Here is a 26,704-nt window from a genome sequence, read left to right on the forward strand (position 1 = left end):
TTTCCCCCTAATTCGGGGTTCCCCCCCAGCCCACCCCCAATTCGGTGTCCCCCTGCCCTCCGTGCACGCGCACACGTGCGGGGGGGTACGACGGGGGGGACATGGCGCATGCGCGTGGGCGGGCGCCTCTTTTCCTCCCCCCCCCAATATCTCCCGCCCCCCCTCCCCCTCCCCCCCCCCACCCCCCCCCCCCCCCCCCCGGAGCCGCGCGGCGCGGGGGGGTGCGAGGGGGGGCGGGGGCGGGCCGGGCGCGCGCGCGCGAAGATGGCAGCGCTGAGCGGGGACCCGCTGGGGCTGGAGCGGGGTACGGGGGGGCCGGGGGGGGGGGCCGGGGGGGGAGGGGGGTGCAGGGGGTGGGGGAGGGGCTGGGGGGGGAGGGGCTGCGGGGGGAGGGAGGTTGTGCGTGGGGGAGGGGCCGCACTGGGGTGTAAAGAGGGTGTGTGTGCAGTGGGGGAGGGGGGCGTGGGGGGTGCAAAAAGGGGGGGGGCTGGGCGATGGGGGAGGGGGGAAGGGGGTGACTGGGGAGTGTGGGGGGTTGTGCCTGGGGGAGGGGTGCAGGGGGGGTACGTGGGGGGAGGCGGGGGCTGGGCGATGTGGGGGTGGCGTGTGCACGGGGGAGGGGGGCGCAGGGGGTGGGGGAGGGGCTGGGGGACTCTGCAGGGGGGGTGCAATATGGGGGTGCCATGGGAAGGGGCAGTGCAATGGGGAGGGGGGTGCAGGGGTGATGCCCCCCCCCCGCCCGCCCTTGACCCCTGACCCTTGACCCCTGCCCCCGGGCAGACGTGGCGCGGGCAGTGGAGCTGCTGGAGCGGCTGCAGCGCAGTGGGGAGCTGCCCCCCCAGAAGCTGCAGGCGCTGCAGAGGGTCCTGCAGAGCAAGTTCTGCTCTGCCATCCGCGAGGTGAGAGGGGCGGGACCCCCCACATCCCTCCCAGGACCCCCACATCCCCCCCCCCCCAGGACCCCCCACACCCCCCTGGGACCCCCACATCCCCCCCAGGTCCGTGAGGTGAGGGTTGGGGGGCTTGGGACACCCCCTCCCCCCCCAGGACACCCACGTCCTCCCCAGGACCCCAGCATCCCCCCAGGGCACCCCAGTATCCCCCCAACATTCCCTCAGGGCCCCCCCATATCCCCCTACCCCCCCACATCCTCCCCAGGACCCCAACATCCCCCAGGACCCCCAGTATCGCCCCAGGACCCCCAAAGTCCCTCCACACACCCCCAATATCCCCTCCAGGACCCCCCAGTAATCCGCTGGGACCCCTGAGGCCCCTCCCCTCCCAGTCCTCACCAGCAGCCCCTTTGGGGGGTGAGGGGCTGTCCCCCCATGCCCACGTCCCCCCCCATCCCCCCCCAGGTTTACGAGCAGCTCTACGACACCCTGGACATTGCCGGGAGCCCTGAGATCCGTGCCCACGCCACCGCCAAGGTACCCCACCCCCCCCCCGGACCCCCCCTGCACCCCCAACCCCCTTCAGACCCCTCCCAGCACTCCCAAGACCCCTCTACTTCCTCCTGAGACCCCCAAACCCCCTTCCCCCCCCAAAAAACCCTCCTGGAATCCCCCCCCAAATCCTCCCAGCACCCCCAGATTCCCTGGGACTCCCCCCTAAACCCACCCGGGTCCCCCAGATCTTTTGGGACCCCCCCAGGGATCCCCAATACCCCCCCGGGGAACCCAATAACCCCGCCCCAGGACCCCTGTGGGTACCCCAGTAATCACTCAGACACCCCAATACCTGCCCTGGGGACCCCCAGTAGCCCCCCCAGAGACCCCAGTAGCCCCCCAGGCAGCCCAGTAACCCCCTGGGGACCCCCAATAACCCCCCAGGGACTCCAAAACCCCCTTCAGGACCCCAACACGTGCCCCGAGGACCCCCAGTAACCCCCCCTGGACCTTCAGTACCCCCCCAGGGACCCCAATACTCCCTGCAGCTGCCCCCCCTCCCCGGGCTGTCCCCGTCTCTCGCCTGCGGTGTCACCCCCCACCCCATGTCCATCTGTCCCCTCCCTGTGTCTGCGTCCCCCCTCCCTGTGGCTGTCTGTGCCCCCCCCACGGTGCCCGTCTGCTGTCCCCAGGTGTCCCTGCCCTGCCCAGGTCCCGGCTGCTGCCCCTCTGTCCCCTGTCCCTCCCCACTGTGTCCTTGTGTGACCCCAGGGGTCGATGTCACCCATGTCCCCGTGCTGTCCCTGTGTCCCTTGTCCCTCTCTGTGTCCCCTACGTCTCCCCGTGTCCCCCTCCATGTCCCCCCCATATGTCCCCCCTGATCCCCGTGTGTCTACCACATCACCTCGATGTCCCCCCACGTCCTCATATGCTCCAGTGTATCCCCAGTGTGTCCCCATGTCCCCGTGTCTCCCGGTGCCTGCCATGCCCCTCATGTCCCTCCATGCCTCCCGTATGTCCCCGTGACCTCATATGCCCCCATGTCCCCCCTGTGACCACCATGTCCCTGCATCCTGCATGTCCCCATCTCCCCCCATGTCCTCCCATACCCCCCATGTCCCCCCTGTGTCCCCATGACCCCATCTGCCCCTTGTCCCCCTGTGCCCCCTTGTCCCCCTGTGCCCCCTTGTCCCCCTGTGCCCCCCAGTTCCCCTGTGTCCCCATCCCGCCCTGTGTCCCCATCCCCCCACCTTTTCCCACGCCCCCTGTGCCCCCACCACGTCCCCACACCCCCTCCCCCCCACATGGCCCCCCCGCTGTCACCCCCCAGGCGACGGTGGCCGCCTTTGCGGCCAGCGAGGGCCACGCGCACCCACGGGTGGTGGAGCTCCCCAAGACAGAGGAGGGGCTGGGCTTCAACATCATGGGGGGCAAGGAGCAGAACTCCCCCATCTACATCTCCCGCGTGATCCCGGGGGGGGTCGCTGACCGCCATGGTGGGCTCAAGCGGGGGGACCAGCTCCTCAGCGTCAACGGCGTGGTGAGTCTGGGGGGGGCGCTGGGGGGGGGCTATAGGGGGCTATGGGGGGGGTACAGGGAGTTATGGGGGTCTACAGGGGGCTTTGGGGGGGCTACGGGAGAGTTTGGGGAGGCTATGGGGGGCTTGGGAGGAGCTACAGGGGGGGTTGGGGGGGCTACAGAGGGATTATAGGGAGGCTACAGGGGGTTATGGGGGGTTTGAGGGGTCTACAGGGGGTTTGGGAGGCGCTACAGGGAGTTATGGAGGGCTACAGGGGCTTTGGGGGGGCTATATGGGGGTTTGGGGGCTACAAGGTGGCTGGAGGGGATTTTGAGGTGTCTTACGGGGGTCTGGGAGGGGTTTGAGGGGGTTATGGGGGGTTTGGGAGGGGCTACAGGGGGTTTTGGGGGGTTATGGGAAGGCTATGGGGGGTTTGGAGGGGCTATGGGGGGTTTGGGGGGGCTACAGCGTGGCTTGAGGGGGTTTTGGGGGTCTTATGGGGGGGTCTGGGAGGCTATGGGAGGTTTGGGGGTCCTGTGGGGGCTGAAGGGGGGGTTGGTGGTGTCTTATGTGAGTGTATGGGGGGCTGGAGAAGGTTTGGGGGGTCTTATGGGGGGCTGGGGGTTTGGGGTGTCTTAGGGAGGGCTGGAGGCAGTTTTGGGGGTCTTATGGTGTGTCTGGGAGTGGTTTGGGGGGGCTGGGGGGGCTGGAGGGGGTTTTGGGTGTCTTAAGGGGGGTCTGGGAGTGGTTGGGGGGGCTACAGGGGGGTCTTAGAGGGGGTTTGGGAGGACTATGGGGGATTTGGGGGGGCTACAGGGGGTTTGAAGGGGGTTTTGGGAGGCTATGGTGGATTATAGGGGGCTGGGAGGATTGGGGGGCTACAGGGGGTTTGGGGGGGGTCCAGCATATTTTTGGGGTGCGGTGCAGCTTTTGGGGTTCAGCAAGGGGCTTTTGGGGTTCAGTCCAGGTTTTTGGGGTCCTTTGGGGTGCAGCAGAGGGGGTCTGGGGTCTGCGTGGGATCCTGGGCTGGAATTTTTGGGGTGCACCCCATTTTTGGGAGGGGGGGTCCACCTCATTTTTGGGGGAGTCCAGCCCACATTTGGGGGTTGCGGCGGGGTGTTGGGCAGGAGGGGGCTGCAGCGGTGGGGTGGCGGGGGGTCTTGGGGGGCTGGTGGCGGTTTTGGGGTGCTGACGGGGTGCCAGAGCGTGGAGGGGGAGCAGCACGAGCGGGCGGTGGAGCTGCTGAAGGCGGCGCAGGGCTCGGTGAAGCTGGTGGTGCGCTACACGCCGCGCGTGCTGGAGGAGATGGAGGCGCGGTTCGAGAAGCTGCGCACAGCGCGGCGCCGCCAACACAACAGCTACTCGTGAGCACCCCAAAACCCCGCACCCCAAAAACCCTGCGCTCCCAAAAATCCCTGCGCCCCGAAACCCCGCACCCCAAAAACTCTACACCCCCAAAATCCCTGCGCCCTGAAACCCTGCACCCCAAAAATCCTGCACCTCCCAAAACCCCCGTGCCCTAAAAACCCCTGCACCCCAAAACCCCAGCACCCCGAAACACAGAGCCCCCCAAACCCCTGCACCCCAAAAACCTCTGCGCCCTGAAACCCCTGCACCCCGAAACACAGAGCTTCCCAAACCCCTGCACCCCAAAAACCCCTGCGCCCCGAAACCCCACACGTCAACCCCCCCTGCACCACAAAACCCACAGCCCCTGAAACCCCTGCACCCCAAAAACCGTGCGCCCCAAAACCGTGGGCCCCAAAAATCCCTGCACCTCAAAATTCCTGTGCCCCCAAAAAACCCTGCACCCCAAAACCCTGCACTACAAAAAAACCCTACGCTGTGCCCCAAAACCCTGCGCCCCGAAACCATGTGCCCCCAAACCCCTGCACTCCAACCCCCCATGTCTCGAAAGCCACTGCGCCCCAAAAACCCTGCACCCCTAAAACCTTGCGCCCCAAAACCCTACGCCCCAAAACCCCCGTGCCCTGAAACCCACAGCCCCTGAAACCCGTGCACCCTGAAACCGTGTGCCCCAAAAATCCCTGCGCCCTGAAACCCTGCGCCCCAAAACCCACAGCCTATGAAACCCCTGCGCCCCAAAAATTCCTGCACCCTGAAACTCCTGTGCCCCAAAACCCCCTGCATCCCGAAACCTCTGTGCCCCAAAACCCCTGCACCCTGAAACTTCTGCACCCCAAAACCTCTCTGGCCCAAAACCCACAGCCCCCCAAAACCCCCTGCACCCCCAAAACCCCTGCGCCCCACTGTGCCCCAAAACCCTTGCACCCCAAAATCCAGAGCCCCCAAAACCCCTGCACTCCCAGAAACCCCTGGACCCCCAAAAACCTCCATGCCCTTAAACCCCTGCGCCCCAAAAACCCTGCGCCCCGAATCCCTGCACCCCAAAACCTGTGTGCCCTGAAACCCCTGTGCCCCAAAACCCCTGCATTCCGAAACCCCTGCACCCCAAAAGCCAGAGCCCGCCAAAGCCTGCAGCCCCCAAATCCCTGTGCCCCAAAAATCCCTGTGCCCCAAAACCCCCTGCACCCCAAAACAGGCATCACTCCAAACCCCCTGCGCCCCGAAACCCCCTGCGCCTCGAACCCCCCTGTGCCCCGGAACCCCCTGCGCCCCAAAACCCCTGCACCCTAAAACCCCTGCATCCCGAAACCTGCAGCCCCCCCAAAACCCCTGCACCCCAAAACAGGCATCCCTCCAAACCCCTGCGCCCTGAAACCCTGCACCCCAAAACCCTGTGCCCCAAAAACCCCACACCCCAAAACCCTGCACCCTGAAACCCCTGCGCCCAGAAAATCCTGTGCCCCAAAATCCCTGTGCCCCAAAACTTGTGCACCCCAAAACTCTTGCATCCCAAAATTCCTGCACCCCAAAACACACACCTCGAAACCCCTGCACCTCGAAACCCCTGCGCCCCAAAACCCACAGCCCCCAAAAAACAGCCCCCCAAAACCCCTGTGCCCCCAAGCACCTGCACCCCAAAAACCCCTGTGCCCCAAACCCCACAGGCGCCCAAAATCCCGGACCCCAAAATCCCTTATGCCTCAAAACCTGCAGCCCCCCAAAACCCCTTTGCCTGAGAACCCCTGTGCCCCAATACCCGCAGCCCCCCAAAACCCACATCCCCCAAAACCCCTGCACCCCAAAATCCTGCACCCCCAAACCCACATCCCTCAAAAACCTGCAGCCCCCCCCAAACCGGCAGCCCCCCAAAATCCTGCACCCCAAAACCAACCCAGCCCCCCCCAACCTGCCCCCCCCCCCCCGCACTGACACCCCCCCCCCCCCATTTTGCCCCACAGGTCGCTGGAATCGCGGGGGTAGAGCCCCCCCTGGACCCCCCCGGACCCCCCAGCCCTCCCCGGGACCCCTCCTCTGTATATTTGGATTATTTATGGGGCGTAGCCCCCCCTGTACAGTATTTATTGGCTCCTATTTAAAGCTTGGCGTGACCAACGCGTGTGTCATGCGTGTGTCATGCGTGTGTCATGTGACACCCCCCACACGCCCCCCCCCAGCTCCATGACTGGGGGTAGGGGCCTGGTGCTGGGGTCCCCTTTTGGGGGGGGGAGGGATGTGGGGCCATAACTATGCTGACATGTGTGGGATGCAGGATGGGAACACACGTGTTGGTGGGGGCATGTGCGTAAGCGGGGGGGTGTGTGTGTGGGGGGGGGGAGGCGGGGCTGTCACCATGGTGATGCAGGGTGTGGCTGTCGTGGGCTGGACAGTCCCATGGCAACGGGTGAAGGACACGGTCCATCTCCATGGCAACACACATGGGGTGTTCATCTCCATGGCAACGTGCGTGGATGGGGCGGTCCATCCCCATGGCGACGTGGGCAGAGCGTCTCCACGGCAACATGTGTAGATGGGGTGGTCCATCCCCATAGTGACGGGGGGGTTGTCTCCATGGCAACATGAGTGGATGGGGTGGTCCATCCCATAGCGACGGGCGTATCCATGGCAACAAGCGTGGATGGGGTGGTCCATCCCCATGGCGACGGGGGCTGGTGGTGTTCATATGCATGGCAACACGCATGATGGGGTGGTCCATCACCATGGCAACACGCGTGCGCGGCCGCCCCCGCCCCCCCCCCGATGACATCACCCCAACGCCGGCCCCGCCCCCCGCCGCCTCCCATTGGCCGCTCGCGCGGCCGCTTCCCCCCACCTCGCTCCCCCCCTCCCACCCTGCGCGGGGGCGGGGCCTGGGCGCCGCCGGACCTCAGGGCGCGCTCTCATTGGTCGGTTCCCCCGTCCGTCAGCGCCGTTCTTAAAGGGCCCGCGCAACGTTTGCGGGGTCGGGCGGGGGGGGGGGTTCGGTGCCGGGGGGGGGGGGCGCGGGCGGCGGCCGCGGGGCTCGGGCGGGCCCGGGGCGCCACGGGGGCCTGAACGGGTGCGGGGGCGGCGGGCAGCGACCCCCCGGGGCCCCCTCCCCGCAGGGCCGCCTCCCTCAGCCGGAGCTGCCGCAGCGCTGCTCGCAGCCCAGGTAGGAGCCGGGCCTGAGCCCCACCGGACCCCCCCCGACCCCCCCCATCCCAGCCCCCCCCCCCGCAACCCCGGACCCCCACCCCCCTTGCACCCCCCCCATCCCACCCCGCTTGCACCCACTAGCCCCCCCATCCCACCTCCACTGCACTTCCAGGCCCTCCATCCCACCCCCGCACTTCCTCCCCATCCCACCCCCACTGCATCCTCCAGTGCACCCCCACTGCACCCCCCCCCACTGCACCCCCCTTTGACCCCCCAGGCCCTATTGCACCCCCACTGCATCCCCCAGGCCTCTCTGCCCCCTCCATTGCACCCCCCTACTACCCCATCATTGCATCCCCCATTGCACCCCTCCCCCATTCCACCCCCCAGGCCCCATTGCACCCCCACTGCCCCCTCCCATTGACCCCCCAGGCCCTATTGCACCCCCCTATTGCATCCCCCAGGCCCCTCTGCCCCCCCATTGCACCCCCCAACTACCCCGTCATTGCACCCCCCATTGCACCCCTCCCCCATTCCACAACCCCTAGGCCCTATTGCACCCCCACTGCACCCCCCCCTTGCAATTCCCAGGCGCCATTGCTCCCCTATCGCATCAGGCACACACCCCCCTTCTATCCCCCAACTGCATTCCCACTGCACCCCCCATTGCATCCCTCAGGCCCCATTGCACCCCCACCCAACCCCCACTGCACCCCGTTATTGGCAACTCCCGCACCCAGGCCCCATTGCACCCCCATCCCACTCCCACTGCACCCCCTCCACTGGCAATTCCCAGGCCCCAGTGCACCCCCTGTTGCACCCCCCTTCCCCTCTCTGCACCCCCCCACTGCACCCCATGTTGCCCCCCCCATTGCACCCCCCAGGACCCTCTGCCCCCCCAGCTGCACCCACATGCTACCCTGTCATTGCACCCCGCATTGCACCCCCAGGCCCCTCTGCCCCCCCCATTGCACCCCCCATTGAACCTCCGCCTGGCAACCCCCTTACCCCCTTTACCCCCCCCTTTGCTCCCCCAATCGCCCACCCCCCCTTTGCATCCTCCCCCTTGCACTCCCAGACCCTATTGCCCCCCCTTTGCAAACCCCCTCCTTGCACATCCCCACTTTGCACCCCCAAGCCAGCTGCCACCCAATCCCCCACCCTGGGGACCCCCCCCCCATTGCCCCCTCAGGCCTCACTGCCCTGCCACTGCTCCCCCTCACCCCCTCAGCCCCGCCAGGCCCCTGGGCCCGCACATGCTTGTGTTTCGCATGAGGGCCGTGTGTCGCACGTGGGTGGCTCCCCCTCCCCCACTTCCTCCCTGGGTGGGGGGCTTCCACATGGGTGGGGGGGCTGCAGGGGGGCAAGGGGGGTTCCCTGCTGCAGGCAGGGTGTGGGCAGGGGGCTATAGGAGGTGTGGGTAGGGGGCTATAGGAGGTGCAGGCAGGGCACGGGCAGGGGGATGTAGCAGGTGCAGGCAGGGTATGGGCAGGGGGCTATAGGAGGTGCAGGCAGGTGGATACAGGAGGTGCAGGCAGGAGGATACAGAAGGCGCAGGCAGGGGGGTACAGGAGGTGCAGGCAGGGGGGATACAGAAGGTGCAGGTAGGTTGCAGGCAGGGTGCAGGCAGGGGTTACAGGAGGTGCAGGCAGGGAGCAGGCAGGGCGCTGTGTGAGGTGCTGCCCCTGCCGTGTCGCAGGCAGGATGATGGATGTGGAAGATGGTGCCTGTCCCCTGGAGCATGCAGCATGTGGGCAGGGTGCAGGCAGCATGTGGGCAGGGTGATACAGGAGGTGCAGGGGCTGCAGGCAGGGCGCTGTGTAGGGTGCTGTGCAGGGTGCTGCCCGCTCCCCGCTGCAGGCAGGATGATGTGCGAGGTGCTGCCTGTGCCCCGTTGCAGGCAGGGCGCTGTGCGGGGTGCTGTGAAGGTGCTGGCTGTGTTCCCCTGCAGGCAGGGCACAGGCAGGATGATGTGCAAGGTGCTGCCCACCATTGAGGATGCCGGCAGGGTGCAGTGGGTGCAGGCAGGATGCAGGCAGGGTGCTGTGCGGTGCTGTGTCCGTGCAGGCAGGATGACGTGTGAGGTGCTGCCCACCATCAGCGAGGATGCAGGCGGGATGCTGTGGGCAGGGTGCAGGCAGGGTGCAGGCAGGGTGCTGTTGGTGCTGTGCCCCCGCAGGCAGGATGATGTGCGAGGTGCTGCCCACCATCAGCGAGGACACAGGCAGGGTGCTGTGGGTGGGATGCTGTGTAGGATGCTGTGGGCAGGGTGCAGGCAGGGTGCAGTGGGTACAGGCAGGGTGCAGGCAGGGTGCAGTGGGTGCTGTGTGGGTGCTGTTGGTGCTGTCGGTGCTGTGCCCCCGCAGGCAGGATGATGTGTGAGGTGCTGCCCACCACCAGCGAGGATGCAGGCGGGATGCTGTGGGCAGGGTGCAGGCAGGGTGCAGGCAGGGTGCACTGGGTACAGGCAGGGTGCAAGCAGGGTGCAGTGGGTGCTGTGTGGGTGCTGTTGGTGCTGTCGGTGCTGTGCCCCCACAGGCAGGATGGTGTGTGAGGTGCTGCCCACCATCAGCGAGGATGCAGGCGGGATGCTGTGGGCAGGGTGCAGGCAGGGTGCAGGCAGGGTGGAGGCAGGGTGCTGTCGGTGCTGTGCCCCCGCAGGCAGGATGATGTGCGAGGTGCTGCCCACCATCAGCGAGGACACAGGCAGGGTGCTGTGGGTGGGATGCTGTGGGCAGGGTGCAGGCAGGGTGCTGTTGGTGCTGTGCCCCCCGTAGGCAGGATGATGTGCGAGGTGCTGCCCACCATCAGCGAGGACGCCCGCCGGGGCTCGGGCTGCCCCGAGGAGCCGGGGCTGGAGCAGCTGATGGTGCAGATGCTGCGGGAGCGGGAGCGGCTGCTGGAGACGCTGCGGGACAGCCAGGAGGGGCTGGCGGCCGCCCAGCTGCGCCTGCGGGACCTGGCACACGAGAAGGACCTGTTGCAGCGCCAGCTGGCCAGCGCCCTGCCCCAGGTGGGCGGGGCCTATGGGGGCGGGGCCTGGGGGCGGGGCTGTGGGGGGTGGGGCTGAGGGGGGGCTGCGGGGGTGGGGCTGCGGGTAGCCTGAGGCAGGGCTGGGAGTGGGGTAGGTGGAGTTAAGGGAAAGGGGCGGGGCTGGGGCCTCATGGGGTGGGGCTGGGGGGGCTGCGGGGGCGGGGCTGAGGGGGGCCTGAGATGGGGCTGGGAGTCGGGGTGGGTGGAGTTAAGGGGAAGGGGTGGGGCTGGAGGGGGGTTTGGGGGCAGGGTGTGGTGGGGAAAGGGGGGGCTGGGAGTTGGGGTGGGTGGAATTAAGGTGAAAGGGGAGGGGCTGGGGTGGGGCCTGAGGGAGGCGGGGCCTGGAGGGCTGCTAGGGGACGGGGCTGCAGGAGGGGCCTGAGACAGGGCTAGAAGTCAGGGTGGGTGGAGTTAAGGGGAAGGGGTGGGGTGGGGGCGGGGCATGAGGGAGAAGGGCCCGAGGAGGTGGGGCATGGGGGTGGGGCTAGGGGGCGGGGTGTGCTGGAGAAAGGGGGGCTGGGAGTTGGGGTGGGTGGAGTTAAGAGGAAGGGGTGGGGTTGGGGTGGGGCTTCAGGGGGCAGGGCTTCATGGGGTGGGGCAGGGCCTGTGGGGCTGGGGCTGAGGGGGTCTGAGGCGGAGCTGGGAGTTGGAGTGGGAGGAGTTAAGGGGAAGGGGCAGGGTGGGGGCAGGGCATGGGAGAGCAGGGCCTGAGGAGGTGGGGCGTGGGGGTGGGGCTAGGGGGCGGGGTGTGGTAGAGAACGGGGGGGCTGGGAGTTGGGATGGGTGAAGGGGAAGGGGTCAGGCTGGGGGTGGGGGCTCATGGGGTGGGGCTGGGGCTGAGGGGGTGGGGCTGAGGGGGGCCTGAGGTGGGACTGGGAGTCGGGGTGGGTGGAGTTAAGGGGAAGGGGTGGGACCTGAGGGAGGCAGGGCCTGGGGAGCTGCTAGGGGGCGGGGCTGCAGGGGGGCCTGAGGCAGGGCTGGGAGTTGGGGTGGGTGGAGTTAAGGGGAAGGGGCGGGGCCTGAGGGGGGAGGGGCCTGATGGGGAGGGTCTGCAGGGGGGTGGGGCTGCTGGGGGGCCTGAGGGGGCCTAGGGGGTGAGGTGGGTGGAGTTAAGGGGAAGGGGTGGGGGGTGGGGCTTGAGGCAGAGCCTGAAGGGGGCTGGGGGTGAGGTAGGTGGGGTTAAGGGGAGGGGTTGTGGCCAACTACAGGGTGTGGCTGCCGAGAGGTGGGGCCTAAGGGGTGGGGGTGGGGGCCTAGGAATTGGGGTGGGTGGAAGTAAGTGGAGGGGGTGGGGCTGATTGAAGGGTGTGGCTGCTGGAGGAGGCGGGGCTAGAGGGAGGGCATGGCTAGTGGCCACCATGGGCTAGTCACTATGTGCCCCCATGCCCCCCGTGCCACCCGTGTCCCCCCATGTCCCCCTGTGACCCCTGTGTCCCTGTCCCCCCTGTGACCCCGTGACCCCCCCATGACCCCAGGAGTTCGCTGCACTGACGAAGGAGCTGAACGTCTGCCGGGAGCAGCTGCTAGAGCGGGAGGAGGAGATTGCCGAGCTCAAGGCTGAGCGCAACAACACGCGGGTGAGGCCACCACGTCCCCACGTCCCCGTGTCCCCATGTCCCTGTGTGTCCCCCAGCTGCTGCTGGAGCACCTGGAGTGCCTGGTGTCCCCATGTCCCCGTGTGTCCCCCAGCTGCTGCAGGAGCACCTGGAGTGCCTGGTGTCACTACGTCCCCATGTCCCCATGTCCCCATGTCCCCATGTGTCCTCCAGCTGCTGCTGGAGCACCTGGAGTGCCTGGTGTCACTATGTCCCCATGTCCCCATGTGTCCCCCAGCTGCTGCTGGAGCACCTGGAGTGCCTGGTATCCCCATGTCCCCATGTCCTCCCCCAGCTGCTGCTGGAGCACCTGGAGTGCCTGGTGTCCCGCCACGAGCGGTCCCTGCGGATGACAGTGGTCAAGCGCCAGGCGCAGTCCCCCGCAGGGGTCTCCTCTGAGGTCGAGGTCCTCAAAGCCCTCAAGTCCCTCTTCGAGCACCACAAGGCCCTGGATGAGAAGGTGGGTGCTGGGACGGCATGGGTGGCTTTGGGGGGGCGTCTCAGGGGGTTCCCAGGTGACTCCTGGGGTGACATGGTGGGACCCTGTGGGATATGAGGGTGTTTCAAGGGCTCTGGGGGTTCTGGAGTAACCCATGGGGGGTCTGGTGGGCCCCAGAGGGGTCTCAGGGGACTTCTGGAGTGACTTGGTGGGACCTGGGAGGGTCTGAGGGGTTCCAGTGGGGTCCTGGTGGTGTCCAAGGGGGGCTCAGGGGGCTTCTGGGGAGACCCAGGTGGGACTTGGTGGTCTCTGGGTGGTCTCAGGGGTCCCACTGGGGAACCTGGTGGTCCCATGAGGGACCTGGTGGTCCCCAGGTGGCTCCTGGGGTGACCTGGTGGACCTAGTGGTCCCTGGGAAGGTCCCAGGGGGTTTCTGGGGTGATCTGGTGGGACCTGGCGGTCCCCAGGGGGTCTCCGGGGTGACCCGGGGGGGGGTCCTGGGTCAATCGTGGTGGGTTTGGGGGGTCCTGGGGGCACCCCAGCGTGCTGGGGGGAGGGTGACCCCGCTCTGTCACCTCAGGTTCGGGAGCGGCTGCGGGTGGCCCTTGAGCGGGTGGCTGTCCTCGAGGAGGAGCTGGAGGTCTCCAACCAGGAGGTGGGTGACGCCGTGGGGAGGGGGGTACGCTGCGCGGGGTTGGGGGGGTCATGGTGGGGGTCCCCATGGTGTAGTGTCCCCATTGGTGGTGGTCCCCATGGGTGGGGCTCCTTATGATGTAGTGTCCCTATGGGTAGTGGTCTCCATGGGTGGGGGTCCCCATGACATGGTGTCCCCATGTGTGGTGTCCCCATGTGTGGTGTCCCCATGGGTAGGGGTCCCCATGGTGGGGGGTCCCCATGACGTGGTGTCCCCATGGGTGGGGGTCCCTGTGGACAGGTGCCCCAGTGTGGGGGGGGTCCCCATAGGCAGGGGTCCCCAAAACATGGTGTCTCCATGGGCAGGGGTCCCCCATGGACAGGGGTCCCCATGATGTGTCCCCATGAGTGGGGGTTCCATGGACAGTGTCCCCATGGGCAGGGGTCCCTGTGGGGGTACCTCGTGGGGGGGGTCCCCGTGGGGGTCCCCCCATGTGACACCCCCTCCCAGGCGCTGTCCCTGCGGGAGCAGCTCTCCCGACGCCGCTCGGGGCTGGAGGACACACCCAGTGATGGGGACACACCGGTATGAGGGGTCACGGGGTTACCAGGGGGGTCACAGGGGGGGCCACAGCACTGGGGGGTCGCCAGGCACTGGGGATCCCTGAGGTCACAGGTCAGGGGTCAGAGGTTGGGAGTCAGGGATGAGAGGTCACACCCTCTGTGGGCCAGCTGCTCAGGGCCTGTGGGCACGGCTACGGGTGGAGGGCTGTGGGCCGCCTTGGGTCAGGGGTCAAAGGTTGGGGTCAGGGGTTGCGTCCTGCAGGGTACCCCCAAGGGCCAGTGGTGCGAGGCCGAGCTGGAGGCTGCACTGGGTGAGGGGTGAGGGGTGAGGGGTGAGGGGTCAGGGGCCAGGGGTGAGGGGTCAGTCCCGCAGGGCACCCCTGAGGGCTGGCGGCCTGAGGCCGAGCTGTGGAGGCCACGCTGGGTCAGGGGCCAGGGTCAGGGGTCAGGGGTCGCATCCTGCAGGGCATCCCTGAGGGCCAGCGGTGCGAGGCCGAGCTGGAGGCCGCACTGGGTGAGGGGTGAGGGGTCAAGGGTCAGGGGTCACCTCACACAGGGCACCCCTGAGGGCCGGTGGCACGAGGCCGAGCTGGAGGCTGCTCTAGGTCAGGGGTCAAGGGTTGGGGTCAGGGGTCAGGGGTCACATCCTGCAGGGCACCCCTGAGGGCCAGCGGTGCGAGGCCGAGCTGGAGGCCGCGCTGGGTGAGGGGTCAGGGGTGAGGGGTCAAGGGTTAGGGGTGACCTCACACAGGGCACCCCTGAGAGCCAGCGGTGCGAGGCCGAGCTGGAGGCCGCGCTGGGTGAGGGGTCAGGGGTCAGGGTTCATGTCCCACAGGGCACCCCCGAGGGCCGGCGGCGCGAGGCCGAGCTGGAGGCCGCGCTGGGCCGGCAGCGGGCGGCAGCGGCGGCTCAGCGGGAGCGGGTGGCCACCCTGTGCCGCCAATTGGGGCGGCTGCAGGACCAGGCCGCGGCAGCGCAGCGGGAGCTGGCACGGGCACAGGAGGCCGGGGCCAAGCTGCAGCGCGACCTCAAGGAGGTGGGGGCTGCACTAATGGGTGGGGGCAGCCGGAATGGGGGGATGGGCAGGCCTGAAATGGGGGGTGGGGGGGAAGAGCCCAGCTGGGGGGAACAGGCCCAAACTGGGGGGGAAGACCCAAACTGGTGGGGGGAAAACCCTGATATGGGGGGTGCGGGTGGTGCAGAGCCCAACTGGGGGGGGAACCCTGAAATGGGGGGGACAGAGCCCAACTCGGGGGGGGGCCCTGAAATGGGGGGGGCAGAGCCCAACTCAGGGGGGGGGCCCTGAAATGAGGGGGGCAGAGCCCAACTGGGGGTGAGGCAGGCCTGAAATGGGGGGGGCAGATGCAAACTGGCAGGAACAGGCCTGAAATGCTGGGGGGGCGCAGCTCTGAAATGGTGGGGTCAGACCCAAACTGTGGGGAACAGACCTGAAATGGGGCAGGGGCAGCCCTGAAATGGAGGGAGGCAGCCCTGGACTGGGGGGGAACAGCCCAGACTGGGAAGGAGCAGAGCCATGAACTGGGGACCATACCTGAACTGGGAGCACCCACAAACTGGGAGCACCCGCAGCCCAGACACCATCCTAGGCTGTCCTCATCCCTGTCGTCTCCATGTCCCCATCCCACCCCTGTCCCTATCCCCACCTGGTCCCTGTCCCCATGCCACCCCTGTCCCCATCCCATCCCCATCCCGTCCCTGTCCCCATCCCACTCCTGTCACCATGCCACCCCTGTCCCCATCCCATCCCCTGACCCTGTCACCATCCCACCCTTGTCTCCATCCCGCCCCTGTCCCCACCCCTGTCCCCATCACACCCTTGTCCCCACCTGATCCCTGTCCCCATCCCACTCCTGCCCCCACCCATCCCGGCCCCCCCACCCCACCTGCCCCGCCGGGTCACGGCGCAGGCGCTGGCGCAGCGGGAGGACATGGAGGAGCGCATCACCACACTGGAGAAGCGCTACCTGAGTGCGCAGCGTGAGGCCACCTCCCTGCATGATGCCAACGACCGCCTGGAGAACGAGCTGGCCAGCAAGGACTCACTCTACCGCCAGGTGGGGGGTGCCGGGACCCCTGGGATCCCGCACTGGGGCACCACTGGGACACCCCAGAACATCCTCGTGACACCACCCTGGGACCCCCAACCCAGGACCCTGCCCTAGGGCACTCCTGGGACATCTCCGGGACCCCATCCTGGGACACCCAACCCGGGACCCTGCACTGGGGCACCCCTGGGACACCCTTCTGGACCCCCCTGGGACCCCTACTCTGGGACCCCCCACCTTGGGGCCCCCAGACTGGGACACCCCCCCCGTGACCCTACCCAGGCCCCCCCCCCCCCTCTGGGACACCCACCTTGTGGCCATCACCTTGGGACCCTCACCCTAGGAAACCCACCATGGCAACACCCCCTGCCCCACCGCCATGCCCGCTGCCCCACAGCTGTGCCCCCCACCCCATGGCCATGACTCCCACCCCACGGCTGGGGCCCCCCACCCCATGGCCCCCCAGCCGCGCCCCCTGCCCCATGGCCACCCCCCACCCCACAGAGTGAGGAGAAGGGCCGGCAGCTGCAGGAGTGGCTGGAGGACGCCAAGGCCAAGCTCCAGCAGACGCTGCAGAAAGCCGAGACCCTGCCCGAGATCGAGGCCCAGCTGGCGCAGAGGGTGGCCGCCCTCACCAAGGTGGGGGAGCTGGGGGGGTCCTGGAGGGTTCTAGGAGGATCCTGGAGGGTTCTGGAGGGGACCGGGGAGGGTTCTGGAGGGTTCAGGTGGGCCTGGGAGGGTTCTGGGTGGTTCTGATGGGCCTGGAGGGGTCCTGGGGGGCTTCTGGGGGAGTCCTGGAGGGACCTGGGGGGGGTTGAAGGGTTCTGAGGGGGTCCTGAAGGGTTCTGGTGGGCCTGGGGGGTTCCTGGGGGGCTTCTGGGGGGGTTCTGGAGGGACCTGGAGGGCCTGGGAGGTCCTGGAAGGTTCTGGGGGGTGCTGGGGGTAGTCAGGGGGGGGCCTGGGCAGGGCTGGGGGGTCCTGGAGGGGGCTGGTGGTCCTGGGGGGGCCTAGAGGGCTTCTGGGGGGGGGGGGTCTGGAGGGACCTGGAGGGTTCTGGGAAGGTTCTGGAGGGTTCTGGGTGGTCCTGGGGGACCTGGGGCGTCCACGGGGGGCCTGGAGGGGACCAGGGGGGTCCTGGGAGGCTTCTGTGGGGGTCCTGTAGGGACCTGTGGGGTCCTGGAGAGTTCTGAGGGGACTTGGAGGGTTCCTGGGGGGGTTCAGGGTGGGGTCTGGGGGGGTCCTGGAGGGTTCAGGGGGGCCTGGGGGGGCCTGGAGGCTTCTGGTGGGCTGAGGGGAGGCTGGGGGGCTTTTCTGGGGGGGGCTGGAGGGACCTGGGGGGTCCTAGAGGGTTCAGGGGGGGTCCTGGAGGGTTCTGGGGGGACCTGGGAGGTGCTGGGGGGGTTCAGAAGGGGCCTGGGGGGTGCCTGGAGGGTTTGGGGGGGGCCTGGAGGGGTCCTGGAGGGTTCTGGGTGGGACTGGGGAGTTTTGAGGCATCCTGGGAGGTATAGAGGAGGTTTCCATCCCCATGTCCCTGTGTTCTTGTCCATCCCCATGTCCCCAACCATCTCCATGTCCCCATTGGTCCCCATGTCCCCCTGTCCATCCCCACACCCCTGTGTCCCCCGTGCCCCCCCCCCCCAGGCTGAGGAGCGCCACGGGAACTTTGAGGAACGCCTGCGGCAGCTGGAGGCCCAACTGCAGGAGAAGAATCAGGAACTGCAGCGGGTGAGGGATGGGACCCCCGACTGGGGGACCCCAGGGGGGGCCCTCTGGCAATGGGGTGTGCCCTCAGGATCTGGGGGTCCCTGCAGGTCCCTGGGACTTGGGAGGGGGATGGGGGGCTGCTGATAGTGCTCAGGGTGGTGCATGGGGGGGTCTTGGGCTCTCGGGGGGCTGCATGGAGGGGGGATTGAGGGGTGCATGGGGGATTTGGGGGTCATGGGGGGCTTGAGAGAGTGTCATTGGGGGCCTTGGCAGGTGGGGAGGGGTTTGGGGGGGTTCTGGTGCTGCTGGTAGTGCTCAGGGGGGTGCATGGACTGGGGATCTTGGGGTCCTGAGGGTCTTGGGGGGCTGCATGGGGGGGGCTTGAAGGGTGCATGGGGGATTTGGGAGTCCTGGGGGGGCTTGGAGGAGTGTCACTGGGGGGATTTGGGTGTCCTGGGGGGCTTGAGGGACTGTCACTGGGGGCTGTGGCAGGTGGGGAGGGGTTTGGGAGGGTCCTGGGGTGGATGGAGTGGCTGGGGGGGGGTCATGGTGGGGCTTGGGAGTTGCATGAGTGCTTTTGGAGTTTGGGGGGGTCATTGAGGGGTGTATGAGGGTGTTGGGGGCTGCATGGGGGGGCTGAGGTGTGTGTGGGATCATTGGGAGGCAGGGGGGCTTGAGGGGTTCATGGGGGGCTCTTGCAGGGGTCATTGGGGTGGTGCGCGGGGTGCTTTGGGGTGCAGAGGGAGCTCGTGGGGGGGTGAAAGGGGGTCATGCTCCACAGGGAGGGCTGTGGGGGAAGGCACCGGTGTTGGGGGTTGCCAGTGGGGCCCCCCCCGATGTTGGGGACCCCCCCAAAGGCTCGCCAACGGGAGAAGATGAACGATGAGCACAACAAGCGGCTGTCGGAGACGGTCGACCGGCTGCTCTGTGAGTCCAACGAGCGGCTCCAGCTCCACCTCAAGGAGAGGATGGGGGCTCTGGAGGAGAAGGTGGGGGTCCTGAGAGGGTCCAAGTGGGTCTGGGGGGGCCTGGGGGGTCCTGAGGGGGTCCTGGGGGGGGGGCTGGGAGGTCCTAGGGGGGCCTGGAGGTGTCTAGGGGTGTCCTGGGTGGGGTGTTGGGTGGTCCTGGGAGGTTCAAGGGGGTCTAGGGGAGGTCCTGAGGGGGTCTTGGGTGGTCCTGGAGCTGTCCTAGGGGTCTTGAGGGTGTCCTTGGGAGTCTGGAGGCATCCTGGGAGGTCTGGGGGAGTCTGGGGGGTTCCTGAGGGGGTCTTTGGGGGTGGTGGGAAGTCCTGGGTGATCTGGGTGGGGTCCTGGAGGGGTCTTGGGTGGTTCTGGGAACCCCGGGGGGCCTGGGGGGGTCTGAGGGGGTCCTCGGCATTCTGGGGGGGAGGCTGGGAATTCCTGGGAGGTCTGGGGGGGTCCTGAGGGGGTCTTTGGGGGGGGTGGGAAGACCAGGGGAGCCCTGGGGGGGGGCCTGGGGGGGCTTTAGGGGTCGTGGAGGTGTCCTGAGGGGGTGTTGGATGGTCCTGGAGGAGAAGGTGGGGGTCTGGGGGAGTCCTAGAGTGTCTTGGAGGGGTTCTTGGATGATCCTGGGGGGTCGAGGGGGGTCTGGGGAGTCAGGATGGGGGAGCTGGAGGAGAACATGTGGGGTCTGGGGGGACTTTGGGGTGCCCCTGGATTGTTCTGGGGGTCCCCCATCATCTGAGACACGCCACCCCCCCTCAGAACTCGCTCAGTGAAGAAATTGCCAACATGAAGAAGCTGCAGGACGAGCTGCTGCTCAACAAGGTCTGGGGAGGTGGGGGCTGGGGGTGTCGGAAGGGGCCGGGGGGTCCCCAGAACTGACCCTTCCCCTCGAAATTCCTTCCCCCCCCACCCTCCCCCAGGAGCAGCTGCTGGCAGAGATGGAGCGGATGCAGCTGGAGCTTGACCAGCTGCGGGGGCGCCCCGTCTCCTCCTACTCCAGGTACCCCCCGGGACCCCCCAGAACACCCCCGGAACCCCCTGGACCCCCCTGCGCTGCCCCACCCCCCCCCCAACCCCCATGGGAACCTCCTTACTGCCCAAGGGGCTCCTCTAACTCCACCCCACTGCTCTGGGGGACCCCCCCATTACCCCAGGACCCCCCCAGCCTCCCCTGCAATTACTCCAGACCCCCCCTAGACTTTCTCATCACTCAAGGACCTACCCCAACCCCCTCAACTCCTCTGGGGACCCCCCTCCTTACCCCAGCACCCCTCAATCGCCCCCAGCCTGCTCTGATCTCTCTCTGGGGGGCCGGGGGGACACATGCCCCCCCATCCGTGCCCCCCCGGCCCCCCAGATCCCTGCCGGGCAGTGCTCTGGAGCTGAGGTACCCCCAAACCCCCGTCGGGGGGGCTCCCCTGGACCCCTACGCCCCCGGTGCCCCCCCCCGCAGGACCCGTAAGGGGCGCTGGGCACCTCCCAAGGAGGACGCTGCCAAGGTAGGGGGAGGGGCCTGGGAGGAGACTTGGGGGGCTGGGGAAGGGGATGGGGGGCTGAGAGGGGACTTTGGGGGCTGGAGGGCTCCAGGGACTTGGACTTTGGGGGGATTTTGGGAGCTGGGGTGGAAGTTGGGGGGCTCAGGGGGGGGCTTGGGGGGGGCTGGGGGGCTGGGGTGGAAGCTGGGGGGTTCGGGGGGGCTTGGGGGGAGCAGGGTATTTGGGGGCCTCGGGGGGGGGGCTCTGGGGGGCTCAGGGAGGGCTTCGGGGAGTCTGAGGGGACTGCAGGGTGGAGGCTGCTGGGGGATGCTCTGGGGGGCCCTGGGGGCTGGGGGGGGGCTGTCCAGGTGTCACTTTGTCACCCTGGGCACTTTGTCACCCTGGGCCCCCTGTGGCTGTCTGTGCTGAGGCCGTGCTCTGACTTTGTCTCTGTCCTGTCCCCGCCATCCTCCTCCTCAAACCATCCCTGTCTTCATCCCCACCGCTCTACCACCTCATCCTGTTCCTTATCCCCATCCGAATCCGAATCCTCACCCCATCCCATCCACATCTTCATCCTCACCCCATCCCATCCACATCTTCATCTTCATCCTCCTTCCATCCCATCCTCATCCTCATCCTCATCCTCACCCCATCCCATCCTCATCTTCATCCCCATCCCATCCTCATCTTCATCCTCACCCCATCCCATCCTCATCTTCATCCCCATCCCATCCTCATCTTCATCCTCACCCCATCCCATTCTTATCTTCATCCTCATCCCATCCCTATCATTATCCTCATCTCCATCCTCATCCTTAAACCATTGCCATCTTCATCCTCCCATCCCATCTCATCTCATCTCATCTCATTCCCTGTCCCTGTCCTCATCGTCATCCCATCCTCATCTTCATCCTGTCTTTATCCTCATCCCATCTTCTTCCTCATCCTATCCTCACTCATCCCATCCTCATCGCATCCTTATCCCATTCTCATCCTATCCTCATCCCATCCTCATCTTCATCCCATCCTCATCATCCCATCATCCCATCATTCCATCATCATCCCATCCTCATCTTCATCCCGTCCTCATCCTCATCCCATCTTCATCTTCATTCCAACCTCATCCCATCCCATCCCCACCCCGTACTCATCTTCATCCTCATCCCCATCCCATCCTCATCTTCATCCTGTCTTCATTCTCATCCCATCCTTATCCCATCCTCATCCTCATCCTCCTCCCATCCTCATCCCATCCCATCCCCATCCCATCTTCATCCCCATCCCATCCTCATCCCCTTCTGCACCTTGTCCCATCCCCCCCCGTGCCCCCCGCCTGCTGCGCTGGCTGGCAGGGCGGGGAGTGGGAGCGCGGGGGCTCGGCGGAGGCTCCCCCCGAGGGCTCTGACGAGGAGGAGCGGGGGGGCGCGGGGGGTGCGGAGCTGCTGTCCCCCGGCGGGCAGGCGGACGTGCAGACGCTGGCCTTCATGCTGCAGGAACAGCTCGAGGCCATCAACAAGGAGATCAAGTCAGTGCCCCCCCTGGGACCCCCCGCGGGCACCCCAGGGACCCCCCAAGGACCCCCCGACCCCAGGACGCCCAGGGACCCCCACCCAGGGACCCCCCAACCCCAGGACCCCCAGGGACCCCCCATGGGCACCCCAGGGACCCCCCACAGGGACACCCCAGGGACTCCCACCCAGGGACCCCCAGGGACTCTCCTGCAGGCACCACAGGGACACCTCAGGGACCCCCAGGGACCCTCAGGGGCCCCCACTGAGGGACACCACCCAGGGACCCCCACCCAGGGACCTCCCGACCCCGAGACCCCCAGGGACCCCCAGAGACCCCCCCCAGGGACACCCCAGGGATCCCCACCCAGGGATCCCCCGACCCCAGGACCCCCAGGGACCTACCCAGGATCCCCCCACGGGTACCACAGTGACACCCCAGGGACCTCCCGGGACCCCCACCCAGGGGCACCCCTCCCCAGGGATCCCCACCCAGGGACACCCCACCCAGGACCCCCAGGGACCCCCCCGTGGGCACCACAGGGACACCCCAGGGACCCCCCAGGACCCCCACCCAGGGGCACTTCTCCCAGAACCCCCAGGGATCCCCACCCAGGAGCACCCCCCGGGGACACACACCCCTGGGACCCTCCCCCTGGGACCCTACGGAACACCCAGGGACATCCTGGGACCCCCACCCAGTGGCACCCCCAGGACCCCCTGCTCCCCCCCCGGGGCATCCTCCCCAGGACCCCCAAACCCAGGGGAACTGCTGGGGCTCCCAACCCAGGGGCACCCCCTTAGGACCCCCCAGGACCACTGCCAGGACCCTCAAAACCCAGAGTTATCCCCTCAGGGACCCCCGCAGGACCCCCAAATCCAAGGTTCTAGCCCAAAGGGCCCCCAAATCCCACGGACATTTCCCCCCCCAGATCTCCCCAGGGACCCCCAAAGCCCCAGGAACCCCCAAAACCCCCAGATCCCCACCACCCCCAGCAATGGGGGGCTCTGGGGGCTGAAGTGTGGGGCCAAGTGGGAGGCAATGGGGGTCTGTGAGATATTGGGGGGACAATGAGGGATTGAGGGGGACTCTGGGGGGGGGCCATGGGTTGGGGGGTGCCCCCTGACCCCCCCCTTTTACCCCCCCAGGCTGATCCAGGAGGAGAAGGAGTGCACGGAGCTGCGGGCGGAGGAGCTGGAGAGCCGGGTGGGGGGTGGGGGGCTGGAGGGGGCCCCCCTGGGGCGCTACCGGGGGGGGAGCGCCTCCCTGCCCCCCTCCCTCACCAGCTCCACCTTGGCCAGCCCCTCCCCCCCCAGCAGCGGCCGCTCCACCCCCCGCCTGGCCCCCCCTAGCCCTGCCCGCGAGGTGAGTGACCCCCCAAACACCTTGGGGACCCCCCCACACCCAAAGGCTGGGACACACACACACACGCTAGAAATGGGGAGGGGGGTAAAATGGGGAGGCGGTGTCAGAGTGACACCCCCCCCAAAATGTCTGGGGGGGCAGGGGACCCTCAAAATGAGGGGGACACCCCAAATCACTTGGTGTGTGTGTGTCCCCCAGAACCACGTCCCCAAGGAGGAGCCCCGGGGGGCTGAGGAGAAGGGGCCGGGTCCTGGGGACCCCCCCGCCCCCCCCCGAGCACCCCGACTGGAGCGGGGGGGCCCCCCCTTGGCGCTGCCGGCGGCTGGGCTGGAAGAGGGGCGCGACTCACGAGTGGGGTGAGTTGGGGGGCTTGGGGCAGGGGTCCCTGGGGACATATGGGTCATATCAAGGTCCTGGGGGGATCCTGGGGTCATATTGGGGTGCTGGGAGGGGTCCTGGGGGGGTCTCTGGGGTCACATGGGTCATGTTGGGGTGCTGGGGGGGTCCTGGGGGGGTCTCTGGGGTCATATCAGCATGCTGGGGGGGTCCTGGGGGGTCCCTGGGGTCATATTTGGGTTCCTGGGGTAATTTTGGGGTGCTGGGATTCCTGGGAGTCCCCTGGGGTCATATTTGGGTCCTGGGGGGGGGGCTGGGGTCGTATTGGCATTCTGGGGGTGTCCTGGGGTCATATGGGGGTGTTGGGGGTTCCTTGGGGGCCATATTGAGGTACTGGGGGTGGCCCTGGGGGGGTCTCTGGGGTTCCTGGGTCATATTGGGGTGCTGGGGGGGGTCTGGGTGCTGTGAGGGTCCTGAGGGGACCCTGGAGTCATATTGGGGGGCTGAGGGGGTTCTGGGAGTGTCTCTGGGGTCATATTGGGGTGCTGTGGGGTCCTGGGGAGGGGTGTGGGGGCGGCCCCCAGCCGATGGGTGCTCCCCCCCACCAAGGCTGGTCCCCGAGGGTCCCGGTGCCCCCCCCCGACCCCCTGCACAAGACCCCCAAGAAGAAGAGCATCAAGTCGTCCATCGGGCGCCTCTTCGGCAAGAAGGAGAAGGGGCGCCTGGGCCCTCCCCCGCGAGACGCCCCCTCCCTCGGTGGGACTCCCGGCACCCCCCGCCCACCCCCAGGGACCCGGGGTGCCCTCCCCCGGGACCCCCCACCCCCAAGGACCTGCGTGTCTGGGTGCCCCTCTCTCTTCCTGGGACCCCCCACCCCCAAAACAGACCCAGGTGTCTGGGTGCCCCCCCCCCAACTCTGGGGAACCCCCGACCCCAGGGATCCCCCACCCCCAAAACAGACCCAGGTGTCTGGGTGCCCCCCCCACTCCTGAGATACCCCCACTCCCAGGGACCCGGGTTTCTGGGTGCCACTCCCCCAGTCCCCCCCTTCCCAGGCATCTGGGCACCCTGAGGTCCCTGTGTGGGTGTGTGGGGGGGTCTCACCCTCTGCCCCCCCCAGCTGGGACCCCCTCGGAGGAGCTGGGCCCCCCCGACGCGCTGGGGCTGGCCAAGCTCTCAGGGGCAGTGGAGAAGGATCGACGGAGCAAGAAAAAGTGAGGGGGGGGCCTCAATTTGGGGGGTGTCTGGGGCTCTGGAGGGGGCTCTAGGGAGGTTGGGGGGGCTTTGGGGGAGTTTGGAGGGCTGAGGAGGAATTTGGGGGGGGTGAGTAGCTTTGGGGGGGCTGGGGGGGCTTTGGGGAGGGGTGGGGGTCTTAGGGGGAGTTTGGGGGGGCTGGGAGGCGTTTTCAGGGTCGGGGGGTTGAGGGGGTCTAGGGGGGCTTAGGGAGAGTTTTGGGCATCTGAGGGCTTGGAGGGCTTCGGGGGGGTCTGGGGGGCTTAGGGGAGGCCTTGGGGGGGTCTGAGGGGATTTGGGGGATCTGGGGGGCTTTGAGGGACATTGGGGGGTCTGGGGACGGTTTAGGGGAGGTGGGTGATAATGGGGGTACTGGAGGGGGCAGGAGGGTTGGGGGGGGCTGTGAGTACCTCGGGGGGGAGCTGGAGGGGTTGGGAGGGATTTTGGGAAGTCCTGGTGCATTGGTGGGTGCTGGGGGGGCTCTGGGGGTCTCTGGGGGGTTGGGGGGCCTCGGGGTGCTGGGGGGCTTGGGGGAGGGGACTGGGGGTGTTGGGGGGCCCGGGGGTCGGTGCCCCCCTCAACTGCCCCCCAGGCACGAGCTGCTGGAGGAGGCGTGTCGACAGGGGCTGCCCTTCGCCGCCTGGGACGGGCCCACCGTGGTCTCCTGGCTGGAGGTGGGGGCTGCGGCGGGTGCCCCCCAACCAAACTGGGGGGGCTGGGGGAGGGGATGAAGTCGCTGCTGGGGGGGGGTGCTGGGGGGGGCCCCATGACAGTGGGTGCGCCAGCTGTGAGTGGGTGGGTGCTGATGGTGCTGTGGGTGCTGTGGGTTCTATACGTGCTGTGGGTGCTGCTATAGGTGCTGTGGGTGCTGTGAATTCTGTGAGTGTTGTAGGTGCTATAGGTGCTGTGGGTGCTATAGGTGCGATAGATGCTGTGGGTGCTGTAGGTGATATAGGTGCTGTGGGTGCTGTAGGTACTGTGGGTGCTTTGGGTGATATAGGTGCTGTGCATGCCATAAGTGCTATAGGTGCTACAGGTGCTGTGGGTGCTGTGTGTGCTATAGGTGATGTGTGTGCTATAGGTGCTGTGGGTGCTGTGGGTGCTATGGTTGCTGTGGGTGCTATCGGTTCTGTGGGTGCCGTGGGTATTATTTATGCTATAGGTGCTGTGGGTGCTGTAGGTGCTGAGGGTGGTATAGGTGCTGTGGGTGCTGTGGGTTCGATAGATGCTGTGGGTGCTGTGGGTGGTATAGGTCGTATAGGTGCTGTGGGTGCTATAGGTGCTATAGGTGCTGTGGATGCAGTAGTTGCTATAGGAGCTGTGGGTACTGTGTGTACTCTAGGTGCTGTGGGTTCTGTGGCTGCTCTAGGTGCTATGGGTGCTGTGAGATTTATAGGTACTATAGGTGCTGTGGCTGCTGTGGGTGCTATCGTTGCTGTGGATGCTGTGGGTGCGATAGGTTATTTAGGTGATGCTATGGGTGCGATAGGTGATGCGGGAGCTGTGGGTGCTATAGGTGCTATAGGCGCTGTGGATGCTGTGGCTGCTCTGGGTTCTGTGAGTGCCATAGGTTCTGTGGGTTCTGTGGGTGCTGTATGTGCTATAGGCGCTATAGCTTCTATAGGTGCTGTGGGTGCTATAGGTTATTTAGGTGATGCTATGGGTGTTGCGGGTGCTGTGGGTGCTATAGATGCTATAGGTGCTGTGGGTGCTGTGGGTGCTCTGGATGCTGTAAGTGCCATAGGTTCTGTGGGTGCTGTGGGTGCCGTGGATGCTGTGTGTGCTGTGGGTGCTATAGCTTCTATAGGTGCTCTGGGTGCTATAGGTGTTCTGGGTGTTGTGGGTGCTGTGGGTGCTATAGGTGCTGTGGGAACTGTAGTTGCTGTGGGTGCTATAGGTGGTATAGGTGCTGTGGGTTCTGTGGGTGCTCTAGGTTCTATAAGTGCTTTATGTGCTCTGGGTGCTGTGGATGCTGTGGGAGCTGTGGGTGCTATATGTGCTGTGGGCACTATGGGTGCTCTAGGTGCTATAAGTGCTGTGGGTGCTATAGGTGCTGTGAGTGCTGTGGGTGCTGTAGGTGGTATAGGTGCTGTGGGTACTGTGGGTGCTACAGGTGCTATAGGTGCTGTAGGTGCTCTGGGTGCTATAGCTGCTATAGGTGCTGTGGTGCTGTGGGTGCTGTGGGTGCTATAGCTTCTGTAGGTGCTGTGGGTGCTATAGGTGTTCTGGGTGTTATGGGACCTGTGGGTGCTATAGGTGCTATAGCTGCTGTGGGTGCTGTGGATGCTGTGGATGCCGTGGGTGCTATAGGTGCTGTGGGTGCTGTGGGACTATAAGTGGTATAGGTGCTGTGGGTGCTATAGGTGCTGTGGGAACTA

The 26,704-nt window shown here is 67.0% G+C and overlaps 2 protein-coding genes across 7 annotated transcripts in view; both read left to right on the forward strand.

Moving 5' to 3' along the window:
* The first annotated feature begins 230 nt into the window (after positions 1 to 230).
* Positions 231 to 6,381, forward strand: LIN7B (lin-7 homolog B, crumbs cell polarity complex component). 3 transcript variants are annotated; one of them, XM_037374660.1, is made up of 6 exons: positions 231 to 304; positions 781 to 899; positions 1,359 to 1,430; positions 2,719 to 2,928; positions 4,111 to 4,271; positions 6,234 to 6,381. In XM_037374660.1, the coding sequence occupies exons 1-6, from the start codon at positions 265 to 267 to the stop codon at positions 6,253 to 6,255; spliced, it is 624 nt and encodes a 207-aa protein (XP_037230557.1). In that variant the 5' UTR covers positions 231 to 264; the 3' UTR covers positions 6,256 to 6,381. The 3 variants fall into 3 exon arrangements, with proteins under 3 accessions (XP_037230557.1, XP_037230558.1, XP_037230559.1); XM_037374661.1 differs by having other exon boundaries at positions 4,129 to 4,271; XM_037374662.1 differs by having other exon boundaries at positions 4,165 to 4,271.
* Positions 6,382 to 7,284: 903 nt separating this feature from the next.
* PPFIA3 (PTPRF interacting protein alpha 3) overlaps positions 7,285 to 26,704 on the forward strand; it is a 29,759-nt gene continuing 10,339 nt past the window's right edge. For 2 of the 4 annotated variants that reach the window (XR_005102111.1, XR_005102113.1), the window contains exons 1-20: positions 7,285 to 7,423; positions 10,185 to 10,420; positions 11,916 to 12,017; positions 12,331 to 12,495; positions 13,054 to 13,128; positions 13,618 to 13,692; positions 14,506 to 14,706; positions 15,599 to 15,745; positions 16,241 to 16,375; positions 17,378 to 17,461; positions 18,298 to 18,429; positions 19,165 to 19,227; positions 19,326 to 19,405; positions 19,763 to 19,904; positions 21,236 to 21,408; positions 22,541 to 22,757; positions 22,956 to 23,113; positions 23,703 to 23,849; positions 24,214 to 24,307; positions 24,919 to 25,000. Coding sequence is in view for 1 of the 4 variants with exons in the window: in XM_037374658.1 (XP_037230555.1) it covers positions 10,190 to 10,420; positions 11,916 to 12,017; positions 12,331 to 12,495; positions 13,054 to 13,128; positions 13,618 to 13,692; positions 14,506 to 14,706; positions 15,599 to 15,745; positions 16,241 to 16,375; positions 17,378 to 17,461; positions 18,298 to 18,429; positions 19,165 to 19,227; positions 19,326 to 19,405; positions 19,763 to 19,904; positions 21,236 to 21,408; positions 22,541 to 22,757; positions 22,956 to 23,097; positions 23,703 to 23,849; positions 24,214 to 24,307; positions 24,919 to 25,000 (2,487 nt within the window). In the remaining 3 variants the exon portion in view is untranslated. The remainder of the gene's footprint in view (positions 7,424 to 10,184; positions 10,421 to 11,915; positions 12,018 to 12,330; positions 12,496 to 13,053; positions 13,129 to 13,617; positions 13,693 to 14,505; positions 14,707 to 15,598; positions 15,746 to 16,240; positions 16,376 to 17,377; positions 17,462 to 18,297; positions 18,430 to 19,164; positions 19,228 to 19,325; positions 19,406 to 19,762; positions 19,905 to 21,235; positions 21,409 to 22,540; positions 22,758 to 22,955; positions 23,114 to 23,702; positions 23,850 to 24,213; positions 24,308 to 24,918; positions 25,001 to 26,704) is intronic. The other 2 variants (XR_005102112.1, XM_037374658.1) reach the window with 2 other exon arrangements.

The sequence above is a fragment of the Falco rusticolus genome, unplaced genomic scaffold (assembly GCF_015220075.1).
Source record: "Falco rusticolus isolate bFalRus1 unplaced genomic scaffold, bFalRus1.pri scaffold_114_arrow_ctg1, whole genome shotgun sequence".
Taxonomy (NCBI): domain Eukaryota; kingdom Metazoa; phylum Chordata; class Aves; order Falconiformes; family Falconidae; genus Falco; species Falco rusticolus.